This window comes from Amia ocellicauda, chromosome 12 (genome assembly GCF_036373705.1).
Source record: "Amia ocellicauda isolate fAmiCal2 chromosome 12, fAmiCal2.hap1, whole genome shotgun sequence".
Classification (NCBI taxonomy): Eukaryota; Metazoa; Chordata; class Actinopteri; order Amiiformes; family Amiidae; genus Amia; species Amia ocellicauda.
The window spans coordinates 7,875,687-7,890,744 of NC_089861.1; the positions used below are offsets into that span (position 1 = coordinate 7,875,687).

General features: G+C 36.6%; 1 protein-coding gene across 7 annotated transcripts in view; it reads right to left on the reverse strand.

The window, feature by feature from the left end:
• The window catches only part of fat1a (FAT atypical cadherin 1a), a 77,103-nt gene extending 62,404 nt beyond the window's left edge, over positions 1 to 14,699 (reverse strand). For 4 of the 7 annotated variants that reach the window (XM_066718237.1, XM_066718236.1, XM_066718235.1 and 1 more), the window contains exons 1-2: positions 12,648 to 12,773; positions 7,313 to 10,606 (exon numbers count right to left, since the gene is read on the reverse strand). In XM_066718237.1, coding sequence (XP_066574334.1) covers positions 7,313 to 10,606; positions 12,648 to 12,660 — 3,307 coding nt within the window. In that variant the 5' untranslated portion in view covers positions 12,661 to 12,773. Of the gene's footprint in view, positions 1 to 7,312; positions 10,607 to 12,647; positions 12,775 to 14,425 lie in introns of those variants that run through there. The other 3 variants (XM_066718239.1, XM_066718240.1, XM_066718238.1) reach the window with 2 other exon arrangements.
• Positions 14,700 to 15,058: the final 359 nt, after the last annotated feature.

Consider the following 15,058-nt stretch of genomic DNA (forward strand, 5'->3'; position numbering starts at 1 on the left):
TAAAACTTCACATTCAGAAATTAACATTCCAAATAGAAGGCTAATCTTTAAATTTCAGATTTTGAATTACAGACATTAGCATTTCCATGTCAAATGATTTTATTTAATCCTTATATTACCTAATTTATGTAAAGTTATGCATCTGAGAAATAAATAAATACTCTAGACTGGAGAGCTTCCAGAGGATATCAACTGAATTAACAATTTTATAAAAATAATAAAAACACAAAAGGATCCTTGGCTTCTCATTTCGAAATTCTGTTCTCTTATTTTTGTTTGTTGTCAAGAAAATACATATGGTCTAAAGAAACTGGCAAAGCCTTCTTAAGTAACATAGCTACTACCTAGCCAAAAACCTACACAGATCTGGAAACAGTTTTCTAATCACTTCACAACAACTGAACAAAGGATTTCAAAGAAAATCAATGTTTCTTTTCACTTATCTCACAAATATGACTGTCAAACAATTACAGCCTCATATTTCACTGTAATCTGCCCCTAAACATGCCCGTTTCATGCGCCATTATGTATGCTGTATACAATTGCCTTCCACACAGAAACAGCACTGTTATGTTATTAACAAACAATCAACCATTGGCATAGAACCAGCTACTCCCTTCGCATTAAATTTATCTGAAACACTTCAGCGGCGAAACAAAGAAGAGCTGAGTTCTATGCCCTTTTCTTCTTAACTTTCCTCAAGATAAGAGACTAACGTTGTATTGTGCCTTTGAGGCATAGGAGTCTCTAAATCATCAGATCATCAATGCTTAAACTGCCCTGAAGGGTAACACTCGAAAACCAACATATTTAGGTCTAAGATTATATGATGGCAAAATCATAAAGAACAACACTTCAATAAATAGAGGGGGATGCAATTAGAATATGCCTGATGGGACTTTTGCAGAACTTAGCCCATTAATTCCAGTCCAAGAAACCTTTTGGGACAGGCCCAGACAGCTCCTATTGTCACCCTACTGGATGTTATTTTAACAGCTCCAGAGCATGTCTGTTAGCGAGACTGTTGTGGATATCACAAGCCTTAGTTTTCATGTTATATTATTATTCAGAAGCAGTTACCTCCTGCCCTCAGGGATTCTTGCTGGCATGTTTTTATATTATATAAAAAACATATATATAGGCTATATATATATATATATATATATACACAAAATCACTGTTTTCATCCTACTGCTAGATCTGCTATATAAAGCATCCAAACTAACATAAACCTACACTGCGTCTGTACCAGAAACCCATAAGTTAAAGGGTTTTTTTTTTTGTTTTTTTTGTGGGTTGCGAAGTCTTAAGTTCTAAAATCACTTTTGCCTGAAAACACAAATAATTACAGCGCCATATAGCATGGCATGGTTTCAAAAAGATCTCATTTTGCTTTGGACAATCATTCATTTTAGCTACACAAGGCAGCTTTGCAGTGTTTGCAAGTAAAAAAAAGACTTAATGGGCTGAGAAGGCAACAAATTTTAACTGAGGGAAGTGTGCTTTGCATTTAGCACCCTACAATCAACTTTAACCTACTGCACATTCCTGGCCAGGTTGCTGAGGCAACCCTTCACAAGCAAAGACCATTTGGAGTCATGTGTTTTTAGAGTGTACTAAAGCAGTCACACTTCTGGCCTGAGCGGTACATATAAAAGAAAAAAGCATCTAGAGGCAGATACTTTAGTTCTATCAATCTCCCAGGAAGCCACCAAGGCCGGTCTGGATTTCTACAGCCAAACATGGAAAGTCAAACCATTCAGCACATACCTCCCTTATCTAGCATCACTATGAATCAGCCTACCTCTCATTCATAACAGGAAGGGCACTCTAAGGGCAGGGGCTTTTGATGAGGAGAATCTACTACCAGGACTTTGTTGCTACATGTCAAACTATTTTATAAGCCTAGACAAAGACTCCTTTCAGTACAAGGTCTATAAGCAATAAACAGAGAAAGGGCTCAGCGCAGACACATATAGATAAACACACTTTTACAAATGTGCATACACACACAGCCACGATTATGGGGTTATTTGGACAATATTACCAAAGAAGTAGCTCTCAAAAAGGAATTGTTGGCTGAGAGGCGAGCAAGAAAGAAAACAATAACAATCATGATCCAGTATGTGGATCAATCATTTCAGGTATGGATTATACACAAATATTACTATGAATTAAAAAAAAAGTGTGTTTTGAGACAATATTAGGCCATGTAATTGAATTGTCCTTTTAACAGAGTACATTTTGGAAAGAAGTCACAGCTATAGGCCTAATTAATATTATCATTCACAACATCATCATCAATGGATAAGACCAACACTAAAGCAGGACTGAATGTAAATACCCAACTTGCTACAGGGAAGTAAAATCAAATTATTTTTCCTCTCTTTTGCTACCAGTATTCGATGAAACAACATCCTGCAACTTAGAAATAGTGCTCCTTTAACCTTTTGGGAGCTGTCTTTTTTTCTGGTGAATACCAAAAGCAGATTTTGAATTATACTCCTACTAAAGCATGAGGACAAAAAAATATATAGCAGACTACAGACATGTGATGTACCTTGACATTTGCCAAGAAACAATCCATGATACACACTTGGATACATTTAGTGAAAAGCTAAGTCTTCTGACTTCTGAAGACATCCCTTTAGAGGAACTGGTTAGAAAATGTAACATGTAACTTTCAATGTAGACACATATAGCAGCTAAAGGTTGCTGGGGTCCGTGTCCAAATAAAACCAACTGCACAGTTATGGGTAAAATGTAAGCATAAATCGCATGTTTTATTGAACCCCAAGAGACGACTTCATACAAAGATCTAGTTTATCCGCAGAACATAACTCTGAAAGAACACAACAAATTCTTTTTAAAACATGGTGGACCAAATAATAATCCAGATGTCTATTTTCTTTCCGTCAAACAGAGCATTTCAGCCCAGCTGTCTGTCCTCTTACACAGGATTAATATTTAAAAAAAACAGCAGTGAGATTCCATACAAGGCTTGACTAACAGTAATCAGGTTAGCAGCATACCATCCTGCCTAGCTGTGTCAGACCTTCATTAACTCAATTTCCCCAATCACACTGTCTGCCCATTTTCCTGAACACACGAAGAACAAATTTAACCTTGGCCTTCCCTTATGTTGGGTCTGCATACTTCTTAGTTCTAAACATATCTCTGGTGTCTGTAGAATACAAATATATCCAATGGCCCTGGTTTTAAAGTATTCATGACCTTGCAAAAGCATTGCAAATAACTGGAATATAAATATAATGGGCATACTTCATAAGGAAGTCAGTAAATAACATGAAATGCTAAACGAATAGTTTTACTAAATTCAGAGCATAAAATCAACTTGGTGACAAATTAATACAACAACCATTTTAATGCTTTTTAATTTGCTAATTACCTTAAAAGTATTTTAACTTCAGCAAAGCCAACCTATGAATTACCATATTGGCCTGAATATAAGGAGATAAATAAATGTTAAAAATAAAACTAGTCCTATATTCACAAGCTATGGTCCTGCCGAGAGGGAGTATTCAGTTAAATGAGTAGATGACTTTTGAAAATGGATAAACCTACCTGCAGTGATTATGTGGAAAAGAGTGGATTAAAGGTCAAAATATCACAGGGATTAAGAAGTCATAATGCAAATCTTTAACGCATAATTGTCATGCTGCTATAAACGTGAGTCTTTAGACTAGGGCACTGAAGAGAGAGGGAAAAAAAAAAGAATGCATTTATGAACCTAAAAGTGAGTTTTGTATTTTTTACTGCACTGGAATACAAACCTGGATGTTTGGATTACAAACAACTAATCAGAGCTTTACTGGATCAGGAAATGGTATCACTGACTTAACTGTTAGTAAAGAAATATTTATTTTTCTCCATTGGTTACTGAAGTTCAAGTATCCCTTTGATATGATAGGTTACTATTTTGGTCGCTTTTTAATTTCTATTCATTGAAAAGTAAGGTAATGTTTTCCAAATGAAGAAACCAAAAAAATAATGTTAACAATGCTTCAACAACACTACAATTCGAAACATTCACGGGCCTTCTCCAGAACACCAGCTTGCATTTAAGGGAGCACTGAAAGCAAAACAGGAGCACCAAAAAAAACACAAAAAAGTAACTTTTTCCAAATGGCAGGAAAATCAGCCTTCAAAGCAAGCAGTAAATATCTTCTTATTTCCACATTCTTTATAGCCGCCCTTTCCTTTGACCTCAACATCTCCAAATGACAATCTTAAAAAAATACAGCACATGGAAAACACAGATGCAACATGCAGTAAACCAAGAAACATACAGATGTGTTGCATCTCCCTTCAATACCACCCACAAAAGCTGTGCATGAAAATGAAAATGCTTCGGATTTTGGCAGCGAGAACTATCATTTAGTTTTTTTTTGTTTTTGTTTTTTCATTGGGCCCTTACTAGCATTTTTTTTAACCAGAGCCAAGCCAAATGAACAGATTCTGGGTGTGCACTCTCATTTGGAGATTGATTTCTTGTCGGGAGGTAATCTTGCAACCACATGTGGTAACCTCACTCCCTGTTTCTCCAAACTCCCTGTGGAGAGGCGGCCCTAGGCATGTTTAGTTTTGCACCAGCACCGGCTGTGTCCCTAACAATGGTGTTCAATGCAAGACAATCCTATCGCTCAAAGTCTAAATGAATCGCTTGGGGGTGGGGATTGGGGGTAGCTGGTTGCTGGTTGCTGGTTGCTGGAAGGGAGTTGAAGGATTATGTTTGCTTTCCATTCTTTTCCTTTGTAATAGTCTAAAATCCATATTTTCTTTCCGATGCTTGTACAATTAAAAGGGTTTACATTTCACTATTATTTTATTTTGTAGATCCTGAAATACATTTAAGGCGCCAAAGAATGCTGACTGAGGTCACTTTAATCTGCTCCATCAGATTAGCCACCTTGCTTCAGACTTTCAAATTCCAATATTATGGTTTATGTATGGTTTGTTATAGAAACCTCAATTTGAGGATTAATTTATTAAGAATAGTATAGAAATTACAAAACCGTACTGGAGACAAGTAATTTTTTCATATAATACCTTCATTTTTTTTTCCTCCAAGGTGAATTATATATCTGACAAAATTGTGTGTCCGTTTGTGTACAGAGTCTGCTGTGTTTCATTATTGCACTGGCAGGACACAAGAAAAGCAAATCAATAACCTACAATTCACCTAGGCCTAATAAATAAGCCAACGGAATCACTACAGATCAGCACCCATACAATGGTCAATAGATGGCTGAAAAGACAATGTTCTATGCTTTCACATCCTGTTACACTGAAATTAAAACCACAGAATGTGTGATTTCCCAACAGAATAAATATGATTCTTACTTTCATGTATACTCTTCATTTCAAACACTGTATTTAGAATTCCACTGTGGTCACTATGAAAAGTTATGTGCTATTAAACAAAGTTTGATTTCCATAAAAGGTTGTATTTCAACAAGTCTTACATTTTTGTTAGTCATATCAGTTAATGGCAAACTTAGTTCCATCTCAGACCACCATGAAAGTGAAAACACTGCTGGTTGCCACAGAAACTCTTCAAAAGTCATAAGTGTTATTTTCATTAAATAAAATGACTAATGGCCTTGAGTGGCCAGAGAAGTTAGAATCCCAATATTTTTAAGTTAAGCTTAAACAGGTGTTTTAACCATTTGGAACAGCTGTAAATATAGGTCCCTACTCTATACAAACATGGGATGGAAGCATCAGGAGACATTTGCCGCAATAAAATGGAAGAAACTATTTCCTTATCTTTGTCAGCCATGTCACCAAACACTGAATTCTGGGAAATACAATGTTCAGATAATACAACAACATATGCAATACATAGAATACTAATTTACTACAGGAAGAATGATCTTCATTGTCAGAACTTTTCAAAGCTCTCCGTTTTAAATGTCAAGACAACTAGCTTGGAATTTCTATTGCAGCTCCAAGAGGCAGCTGTCCCATCTGCTAAAGCCATCAATTTGCTTCTGAAGGGAAAATTGTGAATTTTGTACACTTTGTGGTTTCTCAGAGTAGTACAATGAATTTGACTATCCATTAATAAGCCATTTAATATTCCCCTTTTCCCCAGAAACAGTTACTTCCACACTCCTGTTTGCACACTTCCGATACTGTTAGGGATGGTTTCACAGACCCAGATTAGCTCAAGGCTTAGACTATCCAATGTTATTTTAGGTGGAGTAGTGCAAGACTAGTACTAATCAAGGTATGTGAAACCAGCTGGTAAAGTATTCTTCTAAGATTTAAAATTAACAAAATGGTTCTCATTGTAGCTCAGTTAAAACAATACATTTCAATCAATTTGGTTTCCATTAGTTATTTAAAATATGAAAACATCCTACAGAATGAATTATTTTCATTGTTTAGATTTACTGAGTGAACGGAGTGCTCTGGTCTCACTGTAAAATGTGAAACCAGAAAATAACCACATAAGAATCACATTGAATGCTTGTTAAGTGTCAGTGTCATATTAGATCAAAGATAAATGCAGATAAATTTGCTTATGAAGAATTAATTCAGTTTTAGACAAGCCAAAAATAATTACTTACAATGAACTTGGTCATATGAAATTCATGGGTGAAATTGAATGCATTACTAATGAGGTTCTCAGCCTGTAATCAGAAGTTAATCAACTCACTCCAGGGAAACTATTCTGGGCTTCTTGATCTTTACCCAATAAACAAATTCATTCATTTATTAAATTTTATTTAAGAAAGAGCATCTTCCTTAGGTCTGATTTGTTCTTGCGATATTAAATGCCAGTTAAATGTAAATATTTATAAAAGCTTATTTTCTCATGTGAATTAATAAAACTAAAATGTAATTAACTTTGTTTTTTCAATTAAGTAGCCATTTGACCTTTAATAATATTGTGTGTGTGAGGGGGGTGCTTAAGTGTGGATATAATTTCATACTTTCATACATTCTATGTTCTACTTAAGTATTTTGCATTTCAACAAAATCCATTCAAAATGATGAAGGACTTCAAACAAAATACATCACCCTTTCATTAGTATGCTTTTGATGCTAGATGATATAGTCTGCTTGAATAAATAAGTCAGTAACTGACAAATGCAGTGTTAGTATATTTTTTTTACAAATGCTATTTATAAAATATTTATAAACCAAACCGTTTAGTCACACTGAAACGTTCAATTCATGTCAAACAAACTGGTTAATTGAACAGTCATACAATTGAAATGCATTTCAAACAATCTAAAATATTACTACTAATAATAATAATAATAAATTAAATATATCTTACCTGTTTCTTCATCAATCTTAAATATCCCAAGGCCAGAGCCATCTCTTAAGGAATAGCGTATTTCCCCATCTCTGCCTTTGTCTTCATCATGTGCAGTTACTTTCATTACGGAAGTACCAACTGGAGCATCTTCTTTAACAGATCCCTTATCGACAAAGGAAGAGAAGTACGGCCGATACAAATTCTCATTGACATCCACAATCTCCACTTCAATATAGCAGGTCGAGGATAACGACACTGGCTTCCCTTTGTCTTTGGCTCTCGCAGTGAGATTGTATACCTGCCGTTTCTCATAATCCAGATTTTGCACAATTCGCACAGCTCCACTCAGTTTATCGACATCAAAGTTTCCATCTCCATTGTCTATAAGGCTGTACCGCAATTGACTCGCCTGACCTAAATCAGGATCGTGGGCCTCCAGCCACATTATTACAGTGCCAATTGGAAGGTCTTCTCGCACTTTCACGCGATAGTTTGGAGGAACAAATTTGGGTGGATTATCGTTGACATCTTCCAACGTCACTTTGAGCAACACTGTTGAAAGCAGCTGGGGTTCATCTGTGGCCTGATCCCTGGCTGCAATCTTTAAAACATAAACTGGGTGCACTTCACGATCCAATGGGCTTTTAACCTTAACAACCCCCGTCTCTTCATTAATGGCAAATTTATCTGTATCTGCAAGAAGTGAGTATCTAATTTCCCCATTGAGCCCAGCATCTTTATCTGTAGCTTCAATTTGAATGATGTCAGTACCGGCCTCTGTGCTTTCACTGATATCTACAGAGTAACTGTTCTGAAGAAACTCCGGGCTGTTATCATTTGTATCCAGAATATTCACATCTAAGAGACGCCATGAAGACTTCTGTGGTATTCCTAGATCATAAACTGTGACATTAAGAGTGTAGTGATTGGTTGTTTCTCTGTCAAGAGTAGCATACACCATAAGCCAACCAGATTCCATTTCTATAACAAATCGGCTGTCCGTATCACCTCCCGAAATCACATAGACCAATTTTCCATTGAAACCACTATCTGCATCTGTGGCACTTATATGGATAACTCTGGCCCCTACAGGAAGGTTTTCCTTAACTTCTATTGCACTAGGGAAAGAGTCTACAAACTGAGGGGCATAGCGGTTAACAGAGTGGATGTCTAAGAAGGTTTCTTCAGGTTCCACATGGTTGTGAATCTTACTCCCTTGAAGAAGCTTCTCAGCCAGCATTTTGGCAACTCCAGTGTCAACACATTTTAAATTAACCGGTTTCCGACTAGTTACCATGGTGATATTCATAATCATTGGTGGCGTAATGTTCTCTCCATCGTTAGCTGTGATGTGTAAACTGAGGAAAGACACTTTTGCCCCTTCACCATCAATTAAGGACTGTTTCAGGGAAAGTACACCAGAATTTGGGTTTAACTCAAAAAGATCAAGGTCATTGCCAGCCTTTATTTCATATCGTACCAGCTGCAATTCATCTGCGTCAATCGCCGACACTGTGGTTATCTGTTCACCGACACCAAGGTCTCTTGGCACCGTTACGTCACAGTCTACATTCTCAAACAATGGCTTGTTGTCATTCAAGTTATTTAATGTGATTGTTACTGGAGCCTCAACTTCACGGCGATAAGGTGAACCCCAGTCTGAAGCCCTGATTTTTAAATTATAAATCCTTGGCATCAACTCATAATCTAAATCTTCAGAGGTACTAATTACACCAGTGAAATAGTCAATTGTGAAAGGCTGTGGGTGTATATTGGCAATGCTGTAGGTCACATAACCATTTTCGCCATCATCCAGATCACTGGCACTAACTTTTAATACACTAGTCCCTATTGGCATGTGTTCATCAACAGTAGCTTTGTAAGATGTCTGCTGAAACTCAGGGGCATTGTTATTCACGTCTAACACATAAATTATAACTTTAGTTGTAGCCTTTCTGTCGCTGGTCATAACTTCCAACTCAAATTGAGCAGCATTGTCAGCTTGGATGGGGCCAGCTGTTGTTATCAAGCCAGTGTTTTCATTGATGGCAAACAGTTTTTTGTCAGAGTTATATTTTAATACATATGTTATTTGGGGATACCTTGGCAAAGCTGTTACAATGACAACGGGGGTAAGGAGAGGGGCAAACTCACTAAGATTAACTCTGTAAATACTCTCCAAAAACTTAGGAGGCCCTGCTCTAAACTGTGGCGATATCACGTGCACAACCTTTACGGAGGAAAACTGTGGTGGATTTCCTTTATCCTTTGCCTGCAAAGTTAGATTATATCCAAAGGGTTGACTATCCCAGTCCACTTCTTTGATGGCTTTAATTTTATATTCCTTACTGCCGGGACTAGACCTCAGTGCTTTAAACTGCTGCAGAGGATCGCCTGCTACGATGCTTAATGATGCTATTTCCCCATTTGGTCCCTGGTCATTGTCTTCCACGGTTACAACTGCGTATGTAGGATCTGTATCGGAGTCGGAAGGAACTAGAGTGACAGCTGTGATGACAGGTGCGTGCTCGTTGGCCTGTTCGATGTGAACAGTCAGCTTAGCCATACTGCTGATGCCACTACTGCCGTAGAGTTTCATCCCTCGGTCCACTGCGAGTATTTCAATCTCGTAGAGCTTAGTCTCCGAGTAATCCAGTTTCCCCGTCAAAGTTATGATGCCACTGGTTGGGTGAATGGCAAATACGTCTGTCCGATCCTTAAAACTGTAGTAGTACTCTCCGTTTGTGCCGATGTCAGCATCAGTAGCAGTTACTCTGGAAATGCTGGTTCTAATGGCTGTATTTTCAGGCAGAGAAACACTGTAGGAAGTCGGTGAAAACAGAGGTCTCAGGTCATTTGTGTCAAGAACTTGTATTTTAACTGTTGTGCGTGTTTCACTATTGGTGCTTCTATCCACTGCCTTGACTGCGAGTGTATAGTGGTCTTTTACTTCCCTATTGAGAATGGCAGTACTACCTCCTTTGGTCCTGATTCGCAAGAAACAGAAATCTCCCAAGATGTATTCTTCAGCCTTGAACAAGTTATCATTATCTCCAGACACTATTTTGTACCTTATTTCCCAAGATGGGTTTGTAAAGTAAATACCCATTTTCACTTGGCTCTCTAAATAGGTCTTTGCGGCAGAGTTCTCGTATATAGTGGCATTATAAACTGAATGTGTAAACTGCAGGGGCAATGTTTGCTCCATCCTTTGGTTCCCTATACAACTGCAAACAAGATGCAGAAGTCTTAAAAGCAGCAAAGTCAAGTGTGTTTCCCCATGATGGCACGAGTTAAGCTTCACCAAACCTCCTGGAACAAAAGAAAAAAGAAACAACATTAACATTTTATAATTATTTTTTTTTCTGTTATTGATTAACTATAAATTACTTAGTTAAGCGCTGAAATTTGAAATGACATACTGAACAGATCAAATCTTGAATAATAACATGAGTCTGGGGGTTTGGCTATTTTCTTGCTGTACACAAAGTCTATCAGTAGTATAGTAAACTTTGACAGTTCACATTTATTGATACATTTAATACAACATTTAAATAGAATACCTAATACAATGGTTGGCTGTTTAATTATAAATCAAAAGCAAACTTTAATTTATCCTAATTTAAATATTTAACTAACAATATTGTAGTCTGTACTTATGTAATACAATTGTAAAATAAGTGTTTTAAAGCACACTTTCAATACCTGTCAGACTGCATTAATCTGCAAATAACAGTCAACGTCTTTCTAAATTAAATTTAAATGTTTCACATCTGAAACCTCCTCAAATTCTAGACATAAACTGAATTGGATTTAAATAGGTCTACATGCAATGTATCACTCAAACCTCCACCATCAATATTCTGCAGAGAGTTAAGCAAAGATCATTTAAAGTAAAGATGAATGGGTTTAAAAGTATTTTTTTACATCTTACTATTCAATCTCAAAGATTATTCTGATGTGCAACATTGTGTAAATGTCCTTAGCAGATTATATATATATATATATATATATATATATATATATATATATATATATATATATATATATATATATTTTTTGCTCTGATTGTAAAGAGTATATAGGTCTTTGCCACATCATACATCAAAGACAACGCCAAATAAGATTTCCTTATCTGTTCAAAGTAACCATACACTATAATCTAAGCTAAGAAGTATTTCCTTCCTCCTCTGTTATCAGCAAGCCATCTATATTATAGAGTGTATAATATTGCCATACATTTTGATTGCCGAGGCAACACAAGGTGCTACATGTGCAACAATAAAACTATGGCCTTTAAAAGGTATTTTAAACAGAATATATAGATGAACGTTATATCTCACAGTAACAGATCCTAGAGGCATGTTGTTAATCTAGTCGTTGGTGCCTGTAATGTTAAAATGTGATAGCATTCAGTTTAATTAACATCAACAAAAACCTAAAATTAATTTAATACTAAGAATATATATATATATATATATATATATATATATATATATATATATATATATATATATATATATATAATACAATCTATACAGACACATACACAAAACAACACATTTAAAAAATGTATCAATTTTGATGGTGCAAATATGCAAATTTTGTCTCCTGCCAAATCTGTAACATGCATTATTATGCAGGGCAAACATTATTATGTAAAGAAATATTTACGCCTTCAGGGTACAAATCTGCAATTACCACACCTTCAGGTTTCTGTATGAGAACAAACTAACTACTTAGCAAATGATTTAGTCAATGCAATACAGTTCACAATTTGTATTACTGAGTCAAGTCCAAAGTAGTGAAACTTCATTGTTATGTGGCTGATGTTGTAAATGTATAAAGATCGCCCACAACCTATTGAAAAGGTTACAATGTTACAAACGAAATCTTAATGAGCTTTTATCTGTCCAGGTTTTCCATGTTTGTCCATTTGTACTTGAACAGATCCAGACGTGGACTATTGTTTGCAATATGTAAACGATGCTTTTTTGTTGAAATTTTACCTCCCCCCTCTGCCCGGGTCCATTTCTATTCAGTTCACGTAGACACTGCTGCCATGAGTGAGCCAGATGTATACATTGTTCAAAAGATACTTCCACTTCTTAAAGAAAAAAAAATCAAAAAGAAAAAGCATGCCCCCGGATATTCTAAATATTTTGTCTCACACACTACAAGATCTTCAAAACTTAAATCTGTACAGATGACTGCCATGCACGGGACGTTAGTGATTAAATCCTAAGAAAATACACAGCGCCTCGATCAGAGTCAGCCCTCAACTTTTAGAAACTTAGAAAAGTATGCAGAAAAAGAAAACCCCGCCGTTTAAAACATTAAACCCATTACACACCTTTTTTCCACATCAATTTCTTCGATTTGGAGGTTTACCGTGTAGTTTATAAGGTCCCAAATCCAGCATGGTCACTTGCACCCTTCTTCTCCTCAGTCTTTCTCTCTCTCTTTTTCGCTCGCTCGCTCAATTTGCCTGGTATCTTTGCGCGCAGTGCATCGCCCGGATCTACTTCCTATTGGCATGGGCATTAAGATCGCGATTTTGTAGCGCATATTTCCGCAGTTCTGCGCAGATCTGCAGAATTCTTCCCATCCCATTGGTGGAGCCGCGCCGATCCGCACAGAACTGCGGAAACCTGCGTTACAAGAACGCGACCTAAACAACCTTTGCTCTTCACTTCCCAGATTTGAAACAAGCGGGATCCTTTGATGTCTGGAGTACATTTCTATTCTAGGTACTGGTTCACTAATCATATAAATAAAACGCAGTGCCTGTTCAAGTGTTAATGTAAATTAAGATTGTTTAAGAACAATAATTAAGTACTTACAGAAGACCACATATTTAAGAAATATGGAATGCATTAGTTATTACATTAGACTATGTATATAGAATCATTCTGATGTGTTTGTACACACCAATTAGTACTACTACTGATTCAAATAATTAACAAATAATCTAATCTTAATAATTTAGCAAAGGCCTGCCATCCATACAAGTAACAGTTTGGGGCTACATTAAAATGTCAAAAGTAATATGTTAAGTCGTCTGTGATATTAGACAGATATTAATTATTTCCATGCAACACAACTTGTTAAAAAAATCCTTCCACACATACAGTTACAATGTTGTTGTGTTTTCATCATTATTATATATCAATATGAATTGATATGAATTCCAGATCGGGGGAGTTTTTTTAGGAGTAGTCAGAAAAAGAGGCTTTTCCACACAGGGCTCCCACTCTCTGTCATTGTGTATGCCTCCTTAGTTAGCTGCTGGTTATAAAAGCTAATGGTTCCTATTTTATGACCTTTCTTTGAAGACATAATGACTATCAGACATGCACAATGCAAGTGTTGGTTACACTGTACTAATTAAGGTTTTTCCTCTTAATGATAAAGTAACCTTATCAGGTTTCACAGGAGAAATATCCAATATTTTTGTAACTAGATCACCAGTTCTTGGATGACAGTTAATCGTGTACACGCATCCGATTTTTATGGAAATGTAGGCTTTATATTTTAGGTGTTTGGAATTGTATTATTGTTAATCAACACATTTTAGTTGTATACGAGTCCAACCAAAATTGTACATGGCATGCAATATGTCTTTTGAATAATCTCTGATGCTGCCCGTGCGTTTTCTATGGAAGCAGTCTAGCTTTGGCAGATCTCCTCAATTTGCAAAAGAAAAATGTGAAAATGTGAGAACTATTGTGTGCACTAAAAACAGTCCTCTACTCACAGTGCAGCTTTCGTGGGCACAGATGGCGCTGTATCACAAGACTTAACCTGATTTTGACTCTTCTACAATCATACTGCTCACTTATTTATGCTAACTTTGGATTGATTCCTTTACAAAAATGTGTATTGATAACATTTCCCATTTCGTTTGATTTCAATTTGAATGAAATTGTACACTTTGTATGTAAAACAATCATGCAGTCATTCCGATTATGCTTTGGGATCAACAACAACACTTAGGCTACATTTAATTTAGATCTTCTCGATATGCACACTTTTTTATTCTTTGTTTATTTGTTTGGTTATTGTTGCACGGTTGTTATTTTCTGATCCTATGCATTTTAACAGAGATACAATATATCCCCCCGTACTTACCAGACCAGCTGGATGCAACGCGGCTGTTCTTAAGTTGCAACAGTTCAGATCTATCCCAAGGAATGTTGTTCGCGCATTATGTTCGCAGACATGGCTTTCAGAAATTAAATCGCATATAAAAAGAATTCCAGCACCGGGGATTCCACATTAGTCACATATCCACCGCCTCCGAGATCCACAAAAGCCACATTTTGCTGAAGGAGTCGTTTCGATATGAATCCGTGTGCGAAGCGGCGAGCTCGGCCAACTCTCTCGCACAACAGCCACCCTGTTCCACTCCGGGATGCCTGAGCGTCGGTGGCCGTGACGTCATCAATCTCTAACTCGAGTTTGGCAGCTTTTGCTCTCTTGTTACTCCCAGTCTAGTCCTCAAATACCTGTTATTTCAACCGTCCGCTAGACACACTGTGAAATGATACAATCAAAACCTTATAGTACAGCCGATATTAACACACAGGACCCGTCAGTAATACGTCGCTTAAGCGTGAAACACAGGCAGCCTACATACATGTGCATCTCTGCAATTGGCATCCAATCACACATGCTAGTATTTTAAAGTAACACCTTTTCAGATCATTCGTGATCAAAGTAACACCACGGTTAAACAATGCTTTAGTGATTGAGATGTATTTC